Genomic DNA, 25,592 nt, shown 5'->3' on the forward strand with positions numbered 1-25,592 from the left:
TCATGTGGCCTAGACGCCTAGACGCCTGTGCCACATATCAATAGTTAAATCTTCCGCTGCGTTTAACCCACCCTTGCACACACTGACACTTACCTTGTAAAGGGTGCAACACTTCTTTCCTCTGGCTGCGATCAACGAACCCTTGATGAGCTTCCAGTGCCCACTAGTAAACCGGCTTTCATAGTCATCATCATCCAACTTTTCCGTCGACATCAAGTTGAGGTGAAGGTCTGGGATATGCCTCACATCCCTGAGAACCAATGTGCAACCCACATCGGTCTTCACTCAAATATTATCGACCCCTATGATCTTCGATATGCTAGAATTTTTTATCTTCATGGTCCTATAGTCATTTGACTTATAGCTTGTGAAGAAGTTCCTGCGTGGATCGCATGAAAAGAAACTCCCGAGTCAATCACCCAGTCGGTGTCCTGACTCGTAGCTGTGAGACAAACATCATAATTTGCTGAAAGAATAACTACAACGTCGCCATCTGAAGCAACCACAGTGGAATCTGATTCATCTTCCTTCTCCTTTCATTTTCCTTTCTTATCATTCTTATTCTTACGACATTCATGCATATAGTAGCCTTTCTTGCCACAATTCCAGCATTCAACGAAACATTCCTGGTAATCAACTTACCTCTTGATTTATCTCGGGCCTTCCCACCTTTCCTGTTCTTTCCTCTTCCCCGTTCCTATGTCATAAGGGCCTCTTGCTGAGTAGACCTCTGAGACTTCCTCCTTGTCTCCACATTAAAGAGATAGCTAGTTACCCATTCCATGGATACCTTTCCGTCTAGCGCAGAGTTACTTAGAGACACCACCAATGTCTCCCAACTATCAGGCAATGAGCTAAGCAATAGCAAAGCCTGTAATTCATCATCTAGGACCATCTTCATAGCAGAGAGTTTATTCACTATATTGCGGACCTCATTCATGTGCTCAGCCACAGAACCATCTTTGAACTTGAGATTCACAAGTCGTCTTATCAGGAAGATTTTATTACCAACTGTCTTCCTCTCATACAATCCTTCCAATTTCAGTCATAAGCTAACGGCTGAGGTCTCCGTAAACACATGGTGGAACACAGAATCATCCAGGCATTGTCTAATAAACCCCACCGCCTTCCGGTCCAACTTCTTCCAATCATCATTAGACATATCCTTAGATTTTGCTGATATGCCTAAAATTGAATAATATAAGTCATTGCAATAAAGCAAGTCCTCCATCTTAGCCTTCCATATAGTCCAGTTAGAACCCTTGAGGCTGATCATCCTTGATGAGCCACTTTGCATAATTCAAAACCGATCTCACTCCGTTCAATGAACTTAACTCTGATACCACTTTGTTGGGGGCCTTGCACAAAACCTTAGGATCTAGCCTCCCAAATCAAACCAGAATTATGGGATAATAAAGCAATAAAATAAATCAAAGCATAAACCACACGACACGAGATTTTTATATGGAAAACCCTCAAAGAGGTAAAAACCACGGGACCTCGTCCAGATCAACAATCCACTATCAAGTATAGAATGTTACAACCGATCACAAACACACGCCGCTTAGATCAAACCTTCTTCACTCATGTAGGAGTAGATAAACAATAAGAAAATAAAAAGAAAACGGAGAGATCTCACCCATCACGAGGACGTAGAAGCGTTGAGACATCAACTCCCTTCCACAAACTTCCTCTCTCTCTTTTCTCCCACTCTCTCACCTTTGATAGCCCTAAACACTTTGATAAACCCTTGCGAAGCTTTATGAAATCCTCTTGCATTACCTAGAAAGGCCCTAGGTACTCATATTTATAGTTTAGGAAACTCCCTTTCGCAGCCATTGTAAAAGGGCCTCAGATTTCTACAATCTATACAAAATCGCGAAACGAATCTGCGTAACCTTGACGGGTCGAGCTGAATCCTTGACCGGTCGAGCGACCCACTCGACCGGTAGAGCACCTCCCTCGACTGATCGAGCACCTCGGAGAAAATACATCAGATGATCGTTGGACTTTGAGTCGAGCCCCACTCGACCGGTCGAGTAGCGCAGTAAACTACTCCGATTTTTCAACCGGCTGCCCCATATCTCCTCTGAACTGAGGAGGAAAACCCCATCAGAAAGCACATAAGATTTTCGTGTCATCCGAAAGATCAACAACGTAAGCTTTATCATTGATCTTTCGAATGATCAGTACCGGTCCAATGTTGTTATTCTTCAACTTGTTGTAGGTCCTGGTCGGAAATCTCTCATTGTGTAGATGGATCATGACATGGTCGCCCACCTCAAACACCCTTTGTTGTCAATGTTGTCGGCTTGCTCCTTGTACTTGTCGTTTGAGGCATGTAACTTAGCTTGCAAATCAGCATAAATGCCCATGATGAGAGTCAGAACCATCTACTAGAGAAAAGTGCCTTTGACGACATTGAGGAGTTCGTGCTCGAGGTGGTGGCCCTTGATCACAAATAGGTACCGTGAAAATCCCAATATAGGGTTTGGAAGAAGGAAAAAATGGATTTAAAACCTTTGTCTCCGTGTTGGAAAATCGCAGAAGAGCTTTTAGAAATGAAATTGGCATTTTTTTAGTACTTCTTTAAATCTTTGTTATTTAGGAATGGTTTAAAACCATACTCATCAGGATCCGCTAGACTCATTCCTAAACCAAAGACCTGCCTGTTCCTAATCAACAAATTTGGTATAGTGGGTTGTTAGATAACGGATCGTTTACTCTTGCTCGGGTGGTAGACTCTCGGGAGTTTCAACACCCGGTCAAGGGTTTGAGTATCCATAGGCCGTGAAATTCCACTAGCGTGAGTGTGTGGGCTGTGTGTACATGTAAAAAAAAAAAAAAGAGTTGTTAGATCTGACACAATAGAACAATCTTAAATAGGGATAGATGACATTGGACAATTGCCACTATTATGATGCAAATTATAAGAATGGCCGAAGTGATGAGTGGATGTCATGCATCTATGACTTGGACAATTATGCATTCGTTGGGGACTCTAGACAAATTGCATATGAGACCTGTGTATCTATACTATCCTAATAGAGCCATAGAAAATCTATCATGGAATAAAGCAGTTTTCGATTGTGAAAGAGGTGATAAATAGGCTCTGTTTCAACCGTGAGAACAGTGAGAGATCTCCCCGTTCAAAACCCCTCCTTTCTACTTTACATGCTCCCCCGTTTCGTGGTAAGCTCGTTTCGTGACATAACTCATTTCGTGCCATCTGTCGTTAGAGAACACCAGTCGCGGAATCTTCACGGAGGTGGGTGGATCCCTGACTGTGGGCACATAATGATATATGTGCCTTACATCCACGCTGCCCATTCGTTTTTGATAGGGTCTGATGTTAAAAATGAATCAAATAAAAATCTCATGGGGACTACACCACAGGAAACGGTGGTGATTGAATACCCACAATTGAAAACTTCTTGGGGACCACCGGAATGTTCATTTGCCATCCAACATTTTAATAAACTCAGAAAGAGCAGGTTGATTGGACCACACAAATATCAACTTGATTTAAAACTTTTGTGGCCCACCACAAGTTTTTAATTGTCAATCACCACTATTTCATGTGGTGTGATCTAACTGAAGTTTGGATCTGCTTCATTTTTTTTTAATACTATAAAATAATCTATCAAAACGTATGCACGGTGTGGATGTAAGTAATATATATCACGGTAGGCCCCACCATCAGGGATTCAATCCATTCACAGCGGCGCGATTCTCATGCAACATTTCGGAATCCAATTGATTTTTAAAGCATCTATCCACCTTTAATATGTAACATTTCGAAGAATCCTATTGATTTTTAAAGCATCCATCCGCCTTTGATTGTAACATTTCGAAGAATCCTACTGATTTTGAAAGCATCTATCCGCCTTTCATACGTAACATTTTGAAGAATCCTATTGATTTTGAAAGCATCTATCCGCATGTAACATTTTGAAGAATTCTATTGATTTTGAAAGCATCTATCCCCGCCTTTGATATGTAACATTTCGGAAGAATCCTATTGATATTGAAAGCTTCTATCCGCCTTTGATATGTAACATTTCGGAATGCTAATCCTAATGATTTTACAAAGGATCTGTACCCTTGAAACCTTGCTAGACACCACAGTGATGTTTATTTGTCATCCAAACTGTTGATAAGATCATAGAGACATGGATGAAGGGAAAACACAAATATAAGCTTGATCCAAAACTTCTGTGGCTCCCAAGAATCTTTCAACGGTAGATGTTGAATTCAACTATTTCATGTGGTGTGGTCGATTTTAATATTGTACATGCTTCATTTTTACGCACAAGCCCTCAAATTATATGGTAAAATGGATGGACGGAGCGGATAAAATACATTAATCATGGTGGACATAAAAAGGTTATGCAGCACGCTAAGCTTAGTGAGTTACTCACTACGCAATCCGCCCCACGGTCAGAAAAGCATCTGTCTGCCCTTGATATGTAACATTTCGGAGAAAAGCATCTGTCTGCCCTTGATATATGTAACATTTCGGAGAAAAGCATGTGTCTGCCCTTGATATGTAACATTTCGGAATGCTAATCCTATTGATTTTGCGAAGCAAATGTTATATGGTTATATAGACGGGACCCTTAGCCGCTGGTTATATTGATCGGATTCCAAGATCATTTCCCATTTCTCATTTGAGTGATAAATTAGAGCAAATGGGGGGAGAATTCAGCAAGAAGACAGGCGAATCCCCGCTTCCCATCCAAACCCCTGGCAATTTGCCATACCCCGCTAAAGAGCTCCGGTCCCTCTCATTCGATTCCTTCCGTCGAGTCAGTAGCTCCCTTCTCAAGATGAGTCATCAAGAAGACCCGACGATGATCCTAGAGCGCATGAAAGACGTATGGAAAAACCCACAACTAATCAACCTCGTCAAAGACTACATCGACAAGGGCTTACACAAGTCCGATTTCTACATGACATTAGACAAATGCCTTAAGTGGACCCACGACAGCCAGCTGATCATACAGTCCACGCCCCAACATTTTGAAGCGGAGGAGAGTGGAAGCACCAGCAACAGGGAGAAATATTTGAGCATGTTGGATGAATTAAAGAATTTCAAGGCTGCTCGGGACCCATTTACGGAAGATTTCTTTCAGAAATTGCAACTCTGCAAGACCAATATCAATAAACGGCTGGAATCCTCAAAGAGGTGGCGCAATGTCTCGTGCATTATCTTTGCATCAGTGTTCCTCGCAGTTGTGATTTGTGCAGTCGTGACGTCTGCTGTGGCAGTCCCTCCCGCTGGGGCCGCACTGGCAGCTGCCACAGCTTTGCCTTTGGTAACAATGATTCAATGGTTACATTCACGCTGGAAGGATTCTGATGTTGCTCTGGAAGAGCAGAAGGAGATGATTAGTTCAATGTGGGCAGGCACTTTTGTAGCAATTGAGCACATGAACAGCATTCAGCCACTGGTGGACAAGTTGAAGATTGAGATTGAGCAGTTGCTACAGTTTGCTGACGATTCCCCAATAGATAAGAAGGCGGCCAGGTTTGAAACAGAGGAAATTAAGAAGAAGCTGGGAGTGTTTACGAAGAGTCTCGAAGATTTTGGCAACCACATCAACTGCTGCATCCAAAATATAGGGATAAGGAGCAAGGAGATCGTGCAGAAGATGATCAAAGATCCAAGATGAGTGAAGAGGAGTGATAGCTGTCATTAGCTTTCTTGTGTATTTTTGTGCCATGTAATATTCATACTAGGGCCCACCGTTTTAATGGTGAAGATGTCCTGCATAAGTTGCATTTTGAGGAAAAGACTGCAAAATGCTATTGTTTTGGGTTTGTTTACGGTGGATTTTGTCAGAGTGCCTTTAATCCGTGCGGAGAAGGAATTTTCGGTCACACGAAGGCTATGTCAGTTACATTCAGTCCAACCAAAGGTCCATTCAGTTCAACCGGACCTAATATGAAAGTGCGAGTTTTGTTTCTAGATATGAAATTACATTAATTAGAAAACATAGTTTAAGAGTTTTGAAGGAAGCTAGGGTTCTCAACTCTAAAGTTTTAATTTATAAGTATGAATTTGTTGTTGCTTGGTGCCGTTTTTTCTCATAAGAGATTTTCACATAAAGTTTATATATTCTCAATGTTGTTTGGATTTTTTTTCTTTTTCTTTAGTGTGTTGAATTCATATCTAAGGTTGGTTCACACCTTATGTGTGGCGGATCCATACACCTGGGTACTCTATATTTCACTAGCCAAAACCATTAATCTAACAACCCAGGCATCCATGGACCATGCTAAAAATAAAAAATAAATAAATAAAAACACTCGGAGTGAAAAATCCTAACCGTCTACATGAAGGCCATGGGTTGAAAGTTTAGTATTATCATATCGGGAAGACTGCCGGAGAATGGCCCTTCAACGGTTGGGCCGAACATGCCATTAGAGTGGATTACCGAAATCCACGCTCATATGTCCTGCGAAAAGCACATGGCAGGGGTAATGTAGCAATTTTATTCAATTATTTCTTCGTCTCTCCGTCTCCTTCACAATGCTTATTGCCTAGAAAGGGGGAGACCTCTCTCTCTCTCTCTGGCAGAGTATGATGCTTACGCTCGCACCCAAAGATTGTACACGTGGTAACGTAAATAACAAAAATTCAGCTATCTTTTAGAAAAAATAACAAAAATTCAAAAGTGGGCCCCATTCATATGTATAATTTGGCATAAATAACTCTTAGTAATGTTCTAGATGTCCAATAGATTTTGTTTATGGATGGTTGAAATTGAAACTGTTGATGGTCCATGTTCAACATGCAGATGTCCCACTGATCATATTGTTCAACCATATTTTTTTACATACAAAACGGTGTGTATGAACATTATACTCTGTCGTCAGGGTATAAAAAGCTGCCCTTTGGACACAAACATGTCCTCTCCACAACAGGCAAGTGGGGGTAACATGCACGAGTAGAGGACCTCGCTAAGGGCGTGGATTGGGTACTTCCCGCCCGTCCCAAGCTTAGGCACAAGAAAGGGCTTTTAGGGCAACTATTGTTGGTGGTCAGTGTTTTGTTGTATGTGTGCGGGCGTGTCAGAACTGAAATTATGACTCAATTGAAACCGAACAACTATGATCCAACCATCAAAATAGGCGAATACGCAATATGTAATCGAGATCTGATGAGATAAGTTGTCTATTTAGCCACTTTCTCAATGTGTAAACAGGACCAGGCGATATTCAGAGAGTAGGATTAGTCCTTTGATGATGGGTTCTACCTTTGCCTTCCATACGAAAAGAATTTTCAATGCAGATAAAGTAAAATAAGAATGAGATTCTTACAGTTGGTCGTTAAGAACAGTTGCAAAACATCTTTTCGAGTGAGAACTGAATCCAGTGCATGAGTATAGACTCGAATTACAAATGAAATTACTGGTTACTTGATTAACACTACGGATTACACTACGGAATGTAAACAGCAAGTAAAAAGTAAAATATTACACTAAGAAATATAATTTGCTTGAAATGGAAAGTAAATTATTACACTTTGGAATGTAATTTGCTTGAAAAGAAAAGTAAAAATTACAATATGGAATGTAAATCGACTGGTAATTGAAAGGATAATTAAAATAATAATATTGGGCTTGATTTCATTGGTATGCGATGAAATCTTCCTCTTGCATTCCTCTTCTATTTATAGGTTTAATTTGATCGTCTTGATCTTTTTCACGTTCTGAATGTTACTATAACCGCTCAACACTATTTGGCTTTCTGAATGTTTCTCATGTTTTAACAGTTGTTGTAACCGTTCAGCACTGCACAACCTTTTGGAGACTTCCTTGCCACGTACCTGTCTTGGTAACCACTCCAGGCCTCCTTACTGACTCGACTTCATTCCGCTTGACTGCTTGATTTAGATCTTAAATGATCATCTGTCGCTTGATTGAGTTCCTGGATGACCATTGACCTCTCGGTTTGCCTCCTGGGTGACTATTGACCGCTTAATCGACCTCGTAGATGGATATTGACCGCTTGATTGACCTCCTGGATGATAATCAACCGCTTATTCGAGCTCATAGATGACCATCTAATGAACATCCTGAATGTATATCAATCACTTTCTTGACCTCTTAGATGGCTATTGGCCGCTTGGTCAACTGCTTTGTTTGCTTTTGAATTCTTCCCCACTGTTTATTGTCTTGTTATCCTATCAGCTATGATTCCATGAAAAACACTCTAAGCATCATTAAAAATCTTTAGCTTAAAATATCTTTCTATTGCTATAACATGTGTCTATTCCAATTGGATTTCTCAATAACAATAAAAAATATGTTACGACAATTGTGATATATGGATTTTATCCACACCGTCCATACATTTTCCATGCTATTTTAGATTATGATATAAAACATGAGCCATATAAAAGACTAAGGTAGGCCACAAAATGGGGATTAAACTTTTACATTGAAAACTTCTTAGGTGCCATGAAAGTTTTGAATCAAGTTGATATTTGTGTTTTCCCTTCGTAAGGCCTCCATGATATCATGAACAGGTTGGATGTCAAATAAGCATCGAGGTCAGCCTTAGGAAAGTTTCAGCGGTAGGCGTCATCAACACTTCTGCTTCCTATGGTGTGGCCCACTTGAGTCTTGGATCTGGGCTCATTTTTTGGCTAATTACCTAAACTGATATGGAAAAATGCATGGACGGTGTGGATAAACTCCATACATCACGGTGGCCCTCAAATCCCTAGCCTGTCCCGAGCTTGGGCCGGGCGGGGAAGTACCCGATCCGCACCCATCCGCATCCCCGGGCTACAAGCTAGATCCTCGGATCCGCCATTCTCATAAAACTGAAAAACTTTGATACTTTGGTAGAGTGTGATAGATGATACACACACGTTTATTGGACGGCCGAAATTGAAGAAATCAGACAGTCCCGCTTCAACAAACATGTGTCCAGGATTGAGAGGTTGTGATTGTTTATCCAATCTGAATTTTGGATTATGACTAATAGCCGGTGGGCAGAACGAATTAATCAAATTAATCTAAGTTAAAGCAGGCACGGCTTCAGTGGATCCATGACTGTGGGGCCCAGCATTACGTTTGTCATTCATCCATCTTATCATCTCATTTTAGTGAATGATCCAAAAATAAAATAATGCAAATCTCAGATTGATTGTACCAAAGGAAACAATAATTGCAGGCCACAAGATTATTGGATAAAGTTGATATTTGTGTGGTCAAGGACCTTATAATGAGGTTGGATGAGCTTCGATGAGCTTTTAATGATGTTGTCCACCTAAGATATGAATTTATTTTATTTTCGGGACCATGCCTAAAATGAGATGCCAAAACATATAGATAGCATGGATGTAAGGCAGCTACATTACAGTAGGCCCCATGGTCAGGTATCCACCCAGTGGATCGGGGGATCCATGGAAGCCTACGTCCAATTAATGCAATCCAAGTGTACAGTTTATTAGGTAGACAGATTGGCTACTTCGCCCTGACACCAGCCTGTGGCTGGTGGTCGGTGCTTCATGGGCCCCACCAAGATGTATGTGTTTCATCCATTCCATTCATCCATTTTTATAGATCATTTTTGGATTGATACAAAAACAAAGATAGGGATATAAATCTTGGGTGGACCACACCATAGGAAAACAATAATGATTAGATATCCACCGTTAAATTCCTCTTAAGGCCCTCTGTACCGTTTATTTGACATCCAATCTGTTGATTAGGTCGTAAAGACCTGGATGAAGGGAAAAAATAAATATCAGCTTGATCTAAAACTTTTATGGCCTCCAAAACGTTTTTAATGGTCAACGTTCATTTAACATTGTTTCCTATAATGTGGTCTACTTGAGATTGAGATATACCTTCTTTTTTTTTTATCATTAAATGATTTATAAAAATAGATAGGCACCATGAATGAAACACATACATCATGGTGGGTCCCATAGAGCATCTAGCCGGAGAGTAGCCAATCCGTTTCCGTTTGTGAGGAGAGCGGATTGGCTACTACCCGGTCCACCCGTAGCTGATGGTCAGTGCTCCGTGAGCCCCACCATGATGTATGTGTTTCATCCACTCGGTTCATCCATTTTTACGTATCAGTTTAGGGCTTGATGCCAAAAATGAGAGGAATATAAAACTCAGTTGGACCACACTACAGGAAAACAATAGTGATTGAATATCCACCATTGAAATCCTCCTAAGGCCCACTGTACTGTTTATTTGACATCCAATCTGTTTATTAGGTCATACAGATCCAGATTAATGGAAAAAACAAAGATCAGCTTGATCCAAAACTTGTATGGCCCCCAAAAAGTTTTTAATGGTTGATGTTCATTCAACACTGGTTCCTGTAATGTGGTCCACTTTAGTTTGGGATATAACTCATTTTTGGTTTCATGCTATAAAATGATCTAGAAAAATAGATGAATGGTATGGATGAAACATATACATCATGGTGGGGCCCACAGAGCACTAACCACTAGCCATTGGCTGGTGGCAGGGGGAGTAGCCAATCCGTTTCCGTTTATGAGTACCGTCGTGTGTCAATCATCAGGAAATGCTGGGGATGGATTTCCTAGCATGGAAGCTAGGTGAGGCTCATCGTAATATTTTTGAGAAATCCATTATGTTTATATATTCTTTCAAATCATTTTAAAATATAGACTAAAAATGAGATAGATCCAAAACTTAAGTACACCATGCTACATAAAATAATAAGGATTGAACCCATTGAAACATTTGTAAGGCTATAAAAGCTTTAGACCAAAGCTAATATGTTTGTGTTTTTGGTTCATCTCACCAGAAATGATATTATGAATCATGTAGATGACATGTAAATAGACTAGAGAGATTCCATCACTAAAAGCATTTTCCTACTCATGTTTCTTGTCGTGGCCCGCGTGACTTTCTAATTGACCTTATTTTATCCCATTTCTGAAATTGATCTGAAAAATGTATACATAAGGTAGATATCTTACAAACATCCGATTGGCCCACCTAACTTCCTTAGTAGTAACTTCTATAAGGAAAGGCTTTCTATAGGTGCAATTTACCCATGGGACACAAAAGCTAGGTGAGGCATGTTTGTAAGAAATTCATCCCATCCATCTATTTTTTCAGCTCGTTTTAGGGCATGTGACTAAAAAATGAGGTGAATCTGAAACTCAAGTACCCAACGTGAGGGGAAAAGTAGGAAAAAGGAAATATTTGCAATAGAAATCTTCTCAAGGTCCACCTTTAATGGTTATATATGCCATCCAAACGGTTCATATGGTCAGTACCTAGCACAGGGATGAACGTGATGAGGATAACTACTCCGAATCCACAAAGCTTCTTTGGACTCCTCACAGAGACTTCTCGAATCCACGAGGAAAGAAAGCAGAAAATAGAAATAAATTCTAATAAATTCGAAATTGATTAATTGATGAATAAAAACGAGTTCACAACCCTTTAAATAGGGGTACCAAGCAATGGGAAAAAAATTAGAATCAAACTATAACTCAAACTCTTAGAATCTACGACTTACTATAAATAGTAAACTTACTATTTATAGACGGTCGTGATGTCTACTAGTGCACAAGGTTTTCGGCCAAAAATAGTAAGTATCCTATTTGGCTTCGCCAAACCGTTCTCCTAATTATTGTAAGCTCTTTTCACGTTGGGCGCAACTCCTAAAGCTCGACGGACGAAGAGTTATAATCAAACTAAAACTTACTATTTATAGTAAAAACAAAATTAAAACAGGGAAACGACCGTCGATCCAGGGGTTTTTTGCAATTCCGGGCTGCGCAACCCGGCATAGCAGGGTTGGTTGGCTTCAGTAGCTCGTTCTACCCCAAAATCATATATTTTACGTCAGATAACTCATTCCGGATTGCAAGATACGCCCGATTTAAGGTTCGATGGTCTTGATCACTTCTGTTGTCGACCGGGCCTTTTCTGATCCATCTTAGCCATGTAACTGTCCGCGAAATGTCCGATCTCCTCCACTTCAAAAGAACTCGTCCTCGAGTTCTCGTCATGCTACGGTTCATGATACTGGTCAGTTGCGACATTGAAAGTCTGTGAGATTGCCATGTCATCTGGAAGATCAACAATATAAGCGTTGTCATTGATCTTTCGGATGATTGGGACGGATCCAATCTTCTTATTTTTCAACTTGTTGTACGTCCCGGTCGGAAATCTCTCTTTGCGCAGATGGACCATAACGCGGTCGCCCACCTCGAACACTTTTTGTCGTCGATGCTTGTCCGCTTGTTCCTTGTACTTCTCGTTCGAGGCATGTAGCTTGGTCTGCACTTCTGCAAGGATGGTCATGATCTTGTCTGTCATATGTTCTGCTGCAATGCTCGTGCCTGGATGCTTGGGTAGAGGGACCAAGTCAAGTGTGTGGCGAGGCACTCGTCCGTAGATAATCTGGAATGGTGATCTCTCTGTCGAGCGGTTCACCATATTGTTGATGCAAACTCTGCTTGGGACAAGGACAAATCTCACTGCTTCGGTTTTTCTCCTGAAATATAGCGAAGGAGGTTTCCTAATGTGCGATTCACAACTTCGGTCTGCCCATCAGTCTGTGGGTGGTAAGCACTGCTGAATTGAAGTCGTGCATCGAATTGATTCCATAAAGTCCGCCAAAAGTGGCTAATGAACTTCGTCACGATCGGAAGTAATGGTCTTGGGGATCCCGTATAGCTGAACGACCTCCCTGAAAAATAAATTTGCCACGTGTGTTGCATCGAGAGTCTTCTTGCATGGGATTAAGTGCGCCATCTTTGAGAAACGATCTATCACCATGAACACCAAATCCATGTCGCATTATGTTCATGGGAGACCAAGCATAAAGTCCATTGATAAATCCTCCCAAGGACCGTCAGGCACAGGTAACGGGGTGTAAAGGCCCGTATTCTGAGATTACCCCTTAGAGGTCTGACAAACATGACAACGTTGTACGGCTTTTCCCACATCGCGTACTAACTACGACCAGTAATACCGCTTTTCCACAAGAGCTCGCGTCTTGTCTCGTCCCAGGTATCCACCAAGGCCACCTCCATGTAGCTCCTAAATAATCTGCTCCCTCAGAGAACTTTGGGGGATGCACAATCGATTCCCTTTGAAGAGAAAATCATCCTGTATATGAAGGTCACTAGGGTGACCTTCTTGACACTTCATCCAAAAATCTTTGAAGTCCTTATCCTCGGCATACAGCTCCTTGAGATAGTCGAAGCCGACTACCTCGTTGCTCATTGTAACTAGTAGTGATGCACGACGGCTAAGTGCTTCAGCCACCTTGTTCTGCTGCCCTAACTTGTGCTTCAGAATGAACGTGAATTCCTCTAAAAACGTAACCCATCTAGCATGCACACAATTCACGTTAGTCTGACTATTAATAAACTTTAATGTTTGATGGTCAGTGTACAAAACAAACTCTCTTTGAATCAGATAATGCCGTCAATGTCGCAGCGCCTAAACAACTGCGTACAACTCAAGCTCATATGTCGACCACTTCTTTCGGGCTTCGCTGAGCTTCTCGCTGTAGAAGGCTACCGGCCTACCTTCTGGTGATAATACTCCTTCAATTCCGACGTATGAAGCGTTACACTCAACCTCAAACAATTTGTCAAAATTATGAAACACCAAGACCGGTGTTGTAGACAAACGATACTTGATCTCATGAAAGCTCTTATCAGCTTTATCGGTCCACGGAACGGTCCTTTTTTCATGCAATCTGTTATAGGCGTGACTATGGTGTTAAAATCTTGCACAAATCGACGATAGAAAGTCGCCAACCCGTGAAAACTCCTCACCTCATGAATGTTTGTCGGGATTGGCCATTCCCTAATAGCTCGCACCTTTTCATCGTCCACACGAATGCCTGTGGGCGTTATAACAAATCCTAGAAACAATAGGCTGTCAGTTAAAAAACTACACTTCTTCAAGTTGAGGTACAACTTGTTAAGTTGTAGGACCTATAGCACCTGCCTGAGATGTTTCCTGTGCTCCACCTCATCCTAGCTATATATCAATATGTCATCAAAATATACTACCACAAATCGGCCAGTGAACGGTTTTAGAACTTGATACATCAAACGCATAAAAGTACTTGGTGCGTTCGATAGGCCGAAGGGCATGACCCGCCACTCATACAACCCTTCCTTGGTCTTGAATGTCGTTTTTCACTCATCACCGGGTCGAATACGAATCTGATGGTACCTGCTCCTTAGATATAGTTTAGAGAACACCTTGGCCGCTTCTAACATATCGAGCATGTCGTCCAACCATGGTATTGGGAACCAATATTTGATGGTAATTTTGTTGATTGCTCGGCTGTCGACACACATGCGCCAGCTTCCATCTTTTTTTGGCGTTAATAATGCTGGTACGGCACATGGGCTCATGCTCTCTCTCAAGAGACCCTTATGGATCAATTCCTCCACTTACCCCTAAAGTATCTCACACTCCTTCGGACTCATCCGATAATGAGGGTGATTGGGCAGGCTAGCCCCAGGGACGAGGTCTATGTGATGTTGGATGTCCCTCATGGGGGGCAATTCATCACGTAAATCCTCAGGCCAGACTTTTTTGAATTCGTTTAGCAACAGTCTTAAACTTGGAGGGATATTTAAGGGTTCCTCTTCCTCGCCCTTCACTACTATGGCGTATACCTCGCCAGTTTCCTTGGATTCCTCCAAGAAATCCCGAATAGTCAAGAGGGAACTCCCCTCGACTTTAGAGGCTTCAGGGTGGTTCTCTGGTGCCATAGGGGCAAAGATTATTTTTGGACTATCCTTGACGAATACGTAGACATTATCTCATCCCCGATGGGTCGCATCACGGTCCGACTGTCAGGGTTGACCGAGTAACATATGAGAAGCTTCCATATCGACCACGTCACAAAGTATTTGATCCTTATAATTTTTGCCAATTGAAAATGAGAAGTGCATTGTTCAGTTACCTTGGTCTCATTCACCTTTTTTATCCAGCCAATTGAGTATGGGGAATGATGTTTTATCATTGGTAGCCGCAACTTGTCCACCATTACTCTCGAGACGATGTTTTCGCTACTACCACTGTCTATGATCACATCACAAATCTTTCCGTTAATGGTGCACCGAGTACGAAATATATTGTGTCGTTGTGGATGTAATTCCTTTCGTGGGGCATACAATAATCGCCTCACAACTAGAAATTTGCTACGATCCTCGCCCGTCACTTCATCGTCACTTGCTATTTCTTCAGTAGTTTGTTCATATTCATCAAAGCGATGGTCTTCTTCTACAGCCTCATCTTCAGTGCCCCCTTCATTTATAGTCAAGTGCGCTGCGGCACGTTGAGTACAAGTGTTTGATAAGTGGCCTGATTAGCCACAGCGGTAACAATTATTCGACCTTGGCCGAGTATAAGGATTTGGAATCCTACTTGGACCTACTGTTGTGAGTGCTGCACGTTGAGGTCTGGATGAGCCACTCCCTGTATCACGGTTTGCGGTTGTAGGAAGTTAAGGTACTGGATCTTTTCCTCATGGCAGCACTGGATCCTGCGTGCGACCCGTCATGGGGGGGTCGATTTGAAGGATATGGACGAGTAGGAGCTCTTGCAAGTTGTGTTTCTGCCCTACTCGCCAATTAAACTGCTTCATCCACGGTCCCAACTGGGTACATCTGAACTCGGTCCTGAATTATCAGTCGCAACCCACTTATAAATCGTGCCACCTTCTGTGACTCAGATTCTGACAGATCATTTCGTGCAGCCAACCGTTGGAATTCTTCAGTGTAATCTGTGACAGTTCGATTTCCTTGTATGCAGTTTTGATATTGCTGGAATAATATCTGCTCATAATCACTGGAGAGAAATCGTGATCGAAGAAGACGTCTCATCCGTGGCCATGATGAGATGGGTGCCTTGTTCTGGCGGGCAAGTGAGAGTTGTAATTGTTCCCACCATGCAGAAGCACCAAATTTTAATTTAAACGCTACCAATTTTACCCTTTTATGATCTGGCACGTCCATGTAATCAAAATATCTCTCTACTTCGGCTAGTCAATCGAGAAAATTTTCTATACGTAATAAATCATTAAAACTAGGAAGTTCAGCCTTACCTCGATAGTCTCTTTCAGCATGATCTAGATGATCACCTCCATGGATTGGCCGTCAAGCAAAACCCTCATTAAGGTCATCGTCGCTAGAACTTGAATCATCTGGTGTAGCCCTACGGTTTGCCACTGGTAGTGCTCTACGAAAATCGAGGTTGTGTCGTACAACAACCATGGGTGGTGGAGCACCGCATAGGGCTCGGGGGGGAAGTAGCGCATCCGCAAGACGGTCGAGAGTTGTCTGCAGCCCTTGTATGGTCAACTGACTCTCCCGATGGAAAGCTTACATTCTTTCCGAAAGATAACGAATCCCTGGATCACCGTCCACAGGATTTTGATTCGTACCTTCGTTGTTTGCCATCGGCCTGAGGGGAATCCTCGCTCTGATACCAATTGACGCAAGGATGAACATGATGAGGATAACTACTCCGAATCCACAGAGCTTCTCTGGACTCCTCACAGAGACTTTTCGAATCCACGAGGAAAGAAAGCAAAAAATAGAAATAAATTCTAATAAATTCGAAATTGATTAATTGATGAATAAAAACGAGTTCACAACCCTATAAATAGGGGTACCAAGCAATGGGAAAGAAATTAGAATCAAACTACAACTAAAACTCTTAGAATCCGTGACTTACTATAAATAGTAAACTTACTATTTATAGACGGTCGTGATGTCTACTAGTGCGCAAGGTTTTCGGCCAAAAATAGTAAGTGTTCTATTTGGCTTCACCAAACCGTTCTCCTAATTATTCTAAGCTCTTTTCACGTTGAGTGCAACTCCTAAAGCCCGACGGATGAAGAGTTATAATTAAACTAAAACTTACTATTTATAATAAAAACGAAATTAAAACAGAGAAACGACCATCGATTCAGGAGTTTTTTGCAATTTCGGGCTGCGTAACCCGGCATAGTGGGATTGGTTGACTTCAGTAGCTCGTTTTACCCCAAAATTATATATTTTACGTCAGATAACTCATTTCGGATTGCAAGATACACCCGATTTAAGGTTCGATGGTCTGGATCACTTCTGTCGTCGATCGGGCCTTTTCTGATCCATCTTGGCCATGTAACTGTCCGCGACCCGCTATACATCAGTACCACTAGATGAACTGAAAACACAACTCAGCTTAATACAAATCTTCAAGGCCTTAATGAATGTTTCAACGGTGGTTGTTCAATTCACACGGTTTTTTCTTATATGGCTTAATAAACATTTGAATCTGTCTCACTTTCAGTTTTTTTTCTAATACTCTAAAATAATATGGAAACTCTGCTGGACAGATTGGATTTCTCACAAACATCACGTGGGCCCATCTAGCTTGGTAGGGGAGGAACCTGCGACAGGCAAGCCGCGTTGATTCCATTACCTACTTTATCTTTTTGAGTTTTGGTCAAATAACGTCTATGGCGAGAGTCGCTGGACAGAAAGGTCATCGGTAGCGGACATCAGCAGGGCTACAGCAGTCGAATTTTGACCATTTGCCATTGATTTAACTGCCATGCCTAAGATCAGAGCCATTCATCTGGTGCCCCCATCGTTTAGGTACCATGGACCAAAATCCAGGCCGGTCTGATTATCGTCTGAATACACGTATGAAACAATGGACTGAAGAAGGCCTCCTGATGACCAGGTCATCATGATTTCTAGATTACAGAACGTACCAGGTTGAGCCCACGCAATCAACGGTCCTTATTCCTAGCAAGAGTACAATTCATCAAAATGTAGTTTTATTCTGAGCTTTGCCAAGTGCTAACCCCACACACGTGCAAGGCATCCCATCCACATGCCACCACCTGTTACAGTGAGATTGACGGGTGCAATATCCAAGCCGTCCATCAGGTGGGTCACACCATGTAGGTTTCCTTGCCAAAAATTAAAGCTGGTCCATCCAGAAGTTGGACCGCAATAATTATACTGACATTCGATATTAAAAATAAAAATAAAAATAAAAAACCATAGACAACACTAATAAAATAGATATTGCACTATTTTCAAAGAAGGCGTTATATGATATATAGTCAGGCTTAGTATGGCACTTGATATGCAGGCACTCAGAAAGTATACAAGCAACATATACTAACTCAAATAAAAATGACTAGATTGTGCATCCACTGTCATCAAGTTACAAACCCTAGATTAGATTCGTTGAATAATCCTAGCCTTTGAATCCTGGACACTTGTTTGTATAAATAGGACCGTTGGATTCATTTCATTATTAACTGTCTAATAAATGTTCAACAATCTGATATTTTGATTATCAAGCAAGCTTAAATTTTTTTATCCACGATAAATCGACAATCCTTAATATAATCTTGATGATGTAATTTAACTGATTTTATGCCGCTTGTGCGCAATTTCTAAGTAATTCGTAAGTGCCTGTGTATCATCCATCACACTCTACCGAGTATAAAAGTATTTCTGACTTCATTTGATACTGTGCTTTTTTATTAAACTACTGTCCTTTTTGGATTTTAGAGAGGACTGCTAGGCCCACGCATGGCCGTACCATCTACACGCCACCAAATTTGCCAGCATGGCACACCTGTGGAATATCCAAGCCGTTCATTAAGCGGGTCGGACTCATGATTAAGATGTTTTCAGCCACTGATCAGGTTGGTCCACTCATTTTGTGCCACAAGTTAGTCGAGTTGAATATTCAACCTGACGACGTTTCCAATACGAACTGAATTCCTGAAACCGAACCTCACCGAGCCTCACCACTCCTCGGATGCCCATGGATCCGACTAACCACATCATGGTCTGGATATAGGCTCTGGCCCAGCATAGCCCAACCCATTGGTATGACTATGGCTGTCGATTGGTGCAGGGAACCATTGGTCCGGCCCTATTGTAATGGGTTTGGGTCTAATTTCTTTGACCCATTAAGATGAAGGGTTGGGTTCATGGTTCACCTTTCCCTGACCAAGTTAAAAAAAAATCAAGTTTAATTGAGTTAAGGTTGGGCCCACCTACTTGGTCTAGGTTAATGTTGGGAGGGTGCGACTGAGTCTATCTAATTGAGTCTAATAATATGATTATATATTAAATATATTTTCAACGTCCCAAAATCTTTTAAATGACACACAGGATGACCTATCATTGATTTGAACCATTCAGTCATTCATATTAGGAGTTAGCCAACATGCAAAAATCACAACAGTTGGTTAATCTTAGTCATTTATACGGGGCCAATTTGTTATAATAATTCATGTTCTATTAGTCATAAATCACATGATTAACATATCTAATCAAAGTGTTACTTTAGAATTATAAGAAATAGAATGTAGGCTCTATATATTAAATGTTTCATGATGATGAGTGAACTTATTTTATTTCTTTGGTCGGTTTTAATTGTCCTTTTTTCATGGGGTGAGGATTCGTTTGGGCCAACTCCTCCAAAAGAGACTCTAACCCTAACCCATCAAATTAGGCGGTATGGAATTGCATTTGGTCTCATGTAAATTTCATCTCACATTTGAAAATAATAAAAAGAGTTGGATTAACCTAATCTCAGGAAGAGATATGGCAGGATTTCAAGTAAATTTTAAAATTTATTATGAGCCCACATTGATGCATGTGTTTTATCGACACTATTATTTATATGCACCCTTTACGCATGGCAATCAAGTTGCATATGCACAAAGGTAATATTTGGAGTATCAATATCATTACAAGTTTGTTGGTCGGAGATATGGAAACAATATCGATACAGTTGATAATATCGCTGATAATTAAAAATGTGAGGCAACATTTGAGAAATATAGAGAAAATTATAAAAATTTTCAATAAAACTTCAAAAGATGCTAAAATATTTGCATATTAAAAAAAAAAAAAATTTTGAAAAAAAAATGCATACATTAAATATTTTTATTTAATGGGACCGAAAAGTATATATTATCGTGAGAAATCAATTCAATTATCATATCTGTCCCACCCATCCATATAACTTTTCATCCAAACATCTACAATATTTTAAAATGTTGACAACACATAATATTTAACGAAGACCTCTAAAAAAATAACATTTCACTAAGAAATCAATGATAACTAGAAAAGAAATGAAAGATTATGGTATCAATATTGCCATATTGTGATAACGATAATTTCGAGATATTATCATTAATAAATTGAAAAATGCATATAACCATGCACCCATAAAATTTTTGAAATAAAATATTTTTGTAATAAATAAATGTTTAGCAATATTAATACATTGACAATGTTATCAAAAAATCCTTGATACATTGGTGATACAAGCGACACTTTATTAGTCAAAAATAGTAATAATACATTAGTGAAATCAATACATCAACAATATAAGTTATACCTGTAATTTACACCGTAAAAAATATTAATGATGCTTAGCAATATTGATACCTGAAATTTATGATATTTATTATTGTTATCGATATCCTACTTTTGTTATTAGTATTTCCGAGATAAATATACAAATAATATTAAAGATATTACGAAAATATTAAGATACCTTGGACATTGCATAACAGTGATTGGCATCATTTGTGAAATTCACTTCCATTCACTACAATTTCATGGTCCACCAATTGCAAGAGCTTTTGGAATGTTTTGATCCCAAAGTATAAGAATAGCATGGTATTTCGGGACATATAATCATCGTATAATAACGATGTTGATTCTGAATCATGCAACTTATACCATTTTATCCTGCTTTTGCCTTGGATACTATCCAAACCAGTCCCTTTTATCATCCAAGGCATGAGTACCGCAGTTTGTGGTACCGCACCATCTTCTCAGCTCAGATGCCACTTAATGGGTACATCAGTACCGTGAAAACAGTAGCCGGCCCCCACTATGATTGTGTTGAGTCTGACCATTGGTTGTCTGTTGTTTACAAAATTGAGGTCTACCCAATAGCCTAACCGTCCTGATTTTTGTGCCACGTAATCTTCATTCTGGGGCCTACCGTTTTAATGGTGAAGATGTTCTGCATAAGTTGCATTTTGAGGGAAAGACGCTATAAATATACAGTGGACACCATGTTTCATTAATCAAAACCGTTAATCTAACGGCCCTGTGTCAATGGACCATGCTACAAAAATCACTTGGACTTGGAAAATCTTGACCGTCTACTGGAAGTCCATGGTTTGAAAGTTCAATATTATCTAATCGGATGTCGGAGAATGGCCCATCAACGGTGGGGCCAAACATGCCATTCAGCAGATTACCGAAATCCATGCTCCCGTGTCCAATGGAAACCACATGCCAGGGGTAATTCAGTAATTTCGGCATCTCTCTTCTTCCATCTGTTTCCTTCGCAATGCCTTTCCTTCCCAATGCCTAGAAAGAGGGGAGGCGTCTCTCTCTCTCTCAACCGTTGCTTCTCGCTCTAAAACAGTGAGAGAGAAGTTGCTTCCCTTGATCTCATTTTCTTATCTTTCTGCTCCTTCTGAGTTTCCGCCTGCTGTTTCACTTCGGAAGATTGAAATTCTGGGTTTTTTTTAGCTTGATTCGAAAAGGGTTTTGATCTGGGCATCTGGGTTTTCGATTCGGTGCTGTTTCTCAAATTCTGCTCGCCGATTCTGTCCGAAACTCGAATTTTCGGCCTTTTTGAGTTGATTGGGAAGAGGGTTTTGATCCGAGTTTCTGCTTCTACTGATTCTGTTGCTGTTTAGCTGATTCGCTTGGACAACCTCAAATTTTGGTTCTTTTACTCGATTTACACTCTTCTTTTTTTTCATATATATAAAATTTCCTCATTTATCTCTTCCAACAGTGCTGATTAGTCAACTCGGATCGAAAGATCAATATTTTGTTTTTTGGGCTGGAAATTTGTGTCTTTTTCTTTCGTGCGCAGGAATCAGAGGTTCGGATTTCAGCTTGAATAGGTATCGTTTGGTGGATTTTACTGTGTGGAAGTTGACCATCTTCAAAGATGGTTTTGAGATCGAATTTGCAGTTTTCTGCTTGAATTCAGGTTTTTTAAAAAAAAAAAACTGATTTGACTTAAATCTTCGCATTTCTTTTAAAAAATCAAAGGTTTTCTCCAGCTAGAAACTGACTAATCGAAGACAATTGCCATCTCGAAATCATCCCCTTCAGCTGAAATCTGTGCTCTTTATTCGGAAAATCTTGACTTAGAAGCAGCTAAGATCAAAAGAGGAGTTTTTAGCTGCAATTCTATTTTTTATTTTAAGATTATAATTTTGGTTTTTTTTTTTTAATTATTTAAATAAGACCAAATCAGATTCGAATTCCATTTCCCATTTTCTTTTTTGGGTCGTAAATTACTGCAAATGGGGGGAGTATGCAGCAAGAAGACAGACGAATCCCCGACTGCCATCAGAACCACTGGCAATTTGCCATACACTGCCGACCTAAGTTCATATGAGTCTGCCTGCCGGCTCGACCCTGACTTGCAAACCTTTGACACCACCCTCCACGCCCGCACAAACCATGTGATCAACACTCTTGCCGTTGGTGTACAGCTCCGGGCCCTTTCCTTCGATTCTCTCAAAGAAGTCACTGGATTCCTTCTCGAGACGAATCAAGAAGTCGTGAAGATCATCCTAGAATGCAAGGAAGACATATGGAAAAACCCAGAACTCTTCAACATCGTCAAAGAGTACTTCGAGAAGAGCTTGCAGATGTTCGATTTCTGCACGGCATTGGAGAAGTGCCTGAGGCGGGCCCGTGACAGCCAGCTTATCATACAGCTTGCGCTCCAACATTTTGAAGCGGAGGGGAATGGAAGCACTGGCGATGGGAAGAAATATTCAAGGACAGTGGAGGAATTAAAGAATTTCAAGGCTGCTGGAGACCCATTTACGGAAGAGTTCTTTCAGATATTCCAATCCATTTACAAGCAGCAGATCTCAATGCTCGAGAAATTGCAACTCCGCAAGAGCAAGATCGATAAAAAGCTGAAATCTGCGAAGACATGGCGCAAGGTCTCGTGCATTATCTTTGCATCAGCATTTGTTGCAGTCGTGATTTGTGCGGTTGTGACAGCTGCTGTGGCGGCCCCACCTGTTGCAGCAGCGGTGGCGGCCGCTGCGTCTGTGCCTTTGGGATCAATGGGTAAATGGTTCAATTCACTTTGGAAGAATTATGAGGTTGCTCTGAAAGGGGAGAAGGAGATAATTGGCTCAATGTGGGTGGGCACTTTCGTTGCTATCAAGGACATGGATACTATTCGGGCACTCGTGGACCATTTGGAGATTGAGGTTGAGTCATTGCTACAGAATGCCGATTTCGCCCTGAGGGATGATGAGGCGGTGAGGTTTGGGATTGAGGAAATTAAGAAGAAGCTGGGAGTATTTATGAAAAGTCTTGAAGATTTGGGTGACCACCTCAACGGCTGCATCAGAGATATAAGAATGGCAAGGACGCTTGTCGTGCAGAAGATCATCAAACATCCTAACTGAATGAGAGAAGATGCTCGGTATGGACTCCTGATCACACTTCTTATGTTCTTAATGATCTGATTTTTGAGCTATGTATGTTATGCGGAGATTGCTTTCTCTATATCTTGCATTTTGGGTTTTAGAGTTTGCTTTTGAGTTGTATGTTTGGATGCTCTTTTGAATTGAATCTCAATCAAAACTTAGATATATGGGAATCCATGAAATGGGGTGGAATTATTTCAATTCATAAATATGTGCAACCCCACATTTGGAACCACATGGCTTAGGGGTGGCCCATAGTTATGAATGGCATGGGGCTGGCACCACTTCGGTCCTTTCCAATTTTGTTGAATGAAATTATTGCAATTGAATACAGTTGAGCATCCAAACACAGCCTAAAGAATGTCGCAGTGATTGATCTGTTTTTGTTTTTGTTCTTAACAGTATTCATCTTGTTCAGAGTTATACATTGCCAGCAATTGCAAGTCCTCCCGTATATACTAAAGGTTAGTCATTTGTTGACTTCAAAGTATTGAAAATGTAATGTGATAATTATGCTCATGGGATTCTCTGTCCTGAGATCTTATTTCCATCTCCTGTCTGTAACAATGTCTGCTATTGTCTGTTTGGACAATCCAAATGTATTTTGACTTGAGGTGATCGTCACTCCTCACTGATTTTAGCATTGTAGGAGAATTTTGGTATAGAAGTTAGACAAATTGAAAAAGTTCAGATACCACTGTTGCCACTTGTAGTGGTACCTTTTGACTCTTGATCATGTGGATGTTGGCATGTGTGACAGATATGTTAAATTCAAAGATTAAGATATCAACAAGATCTAGTAATATCATCTTAAGACACCATGAATGAACCTAATACTCCCATTAGAGACCAGGTTGCATGGTTGGTGGGCCATCTAACCATGGATCTGCAATGGCTAAATCAGGATATGGGGACTCCTCTACATAAAGAAATGAATCATCTTTCATCAGACAAACACAGATTAGCTGTTGAATAAGTTCTATACACCATGTTTTCGTACATCAACACATCCTTTGTAATAACCAGTCCTTCGAAAACCAGTGATCTATTCATCAATGCATCTGAAAATCGAAAGATGATTGTTACCATAGATCTAAAACTCGGTGACCTGACTCAAACCTTGGCCAAGCAACTCAATTCAGCGAAAATTGAGCCGAGTCACGATGAAACTCATTGGCGAGATCAACTCAGTTCAGACATGGCATGACTCATTGAGTTGGCTTGCCTACTCAGTCAGCACGACTTGTCATGACTCGAACTGAGTCCCTTGCTAAGTTGATGCGTCTTTAAATAAAAATATATAATTTACAATTGGTGACATACGAACTCACAAAAACCCTAGCACAAGGTCAACAGCGTCTACCAACAGGCCAACGCTACTTTGCTGATTAGATTTGCCTATTTGTATAATCAGTCTATTCTAAGTAAATATTATTAATAAAATCTTTTTTATAATTTAATTATTGAATATCGAGTCAAGTCGAATGAGTCTTCAAATCAACCCAACCCAATTGGATATTGAGCAGAGTTTTTGAGTTTTTCAATATGATTGTTACATTTTAATAGTCTTGCTTGTTCGGAAAGATTAATAGATTTTATATGCTTCCATTGATCCCTCCCTTGACACAAGGGCATGTTTGGATGGTAAGTCATTTTCCTTCAGCTACTTCTGCCTCAGGTAGTTGATCTTGGTTTTTCTACCTATTCATCGCCAAGTATGTTTGGTAAACAACATACTTGATCCTAAAAGGAATCCATACATTACAACGTACATAAATTACTTTTGCAACATCACTTTTGATGTGGATTGTCCATCATCCGAACTCCCCTTTGATGTGGGGCCATCCATCATGTGGGGTCCACCTTTAATATCCACTGCCCATCATGAGGGGCCATCCTTTGATGTGGACCTTCATTATGTTGGTCCTACCTTGGCCCTATCTTCAATGTGAACCGTCAATTGTGTGGGGCCTACCTTTAATGCGGATCATCCGCCTTATGAGGCTTAGCTTCAATGTGGGCTATCCATCATGCTGGGCCCACCTTGGATGGTGGGCAGTCCATCATGT

At 40.7% G+C, this 25,592-nt stretch overlaps 2 protein-coding genes across 2 annotated transcripts; both read left to right on the plus strand.

The window, feature by feature from the left end:
* The first annotated feature begins 4,691 nt into the window (after positions 1–4,691).
* Positions 4,692–5,675, plus strand: LOC131219062 (UPF0496 protein 1-like). The gene has a single exon (XM_058214036.1). It carries the CDS (start codon positions 4,692–4,694, stop codon positions 5,673–5,675), a length of 984 nt encoding a protein of 327 aa, XP_058070019.1.
* Positions 5,676–21,442: 15,767 nt separating this feature from the next.
* LOC131218549 (UPF0496 protein 1-like) lies at positions 21,443–24,217 on the plus strand. Its single transcript, XM_058213154.1, has 2 exons — positions 21,443–23,519; positions 23,926–24,217. The coding sequence occupies exon 1, from the start codon at positions 22,372–22,374 to the stop codon at positions 23,500–23,502; it is 1,131 nt and encodes a 376-aa protein (XP_058069137.1). The 5' UTR covers positions 21,443–22,371; the 3' UTR covers positions 23,503–23,519; positions 23,926–24,217.
* The last annotated feature ends 1,375 nt before the right edge of the window (positions 24,218–25,592 follow it).

This window comes from Magnolia sinica, chromosome 11, assembly GCF_029962835.1.
Source record: "Magnolia sinica isolate HGM2019 chromosome 11, MsV1, whole genome shotgun sequence".
Lineage (NCBI taxonomy): Eukaryota > Viridiplantae > Streptophyta > Magnoliopsida > Magnoliales > Magnoliaceae > Magnolia > Magnolia sinica.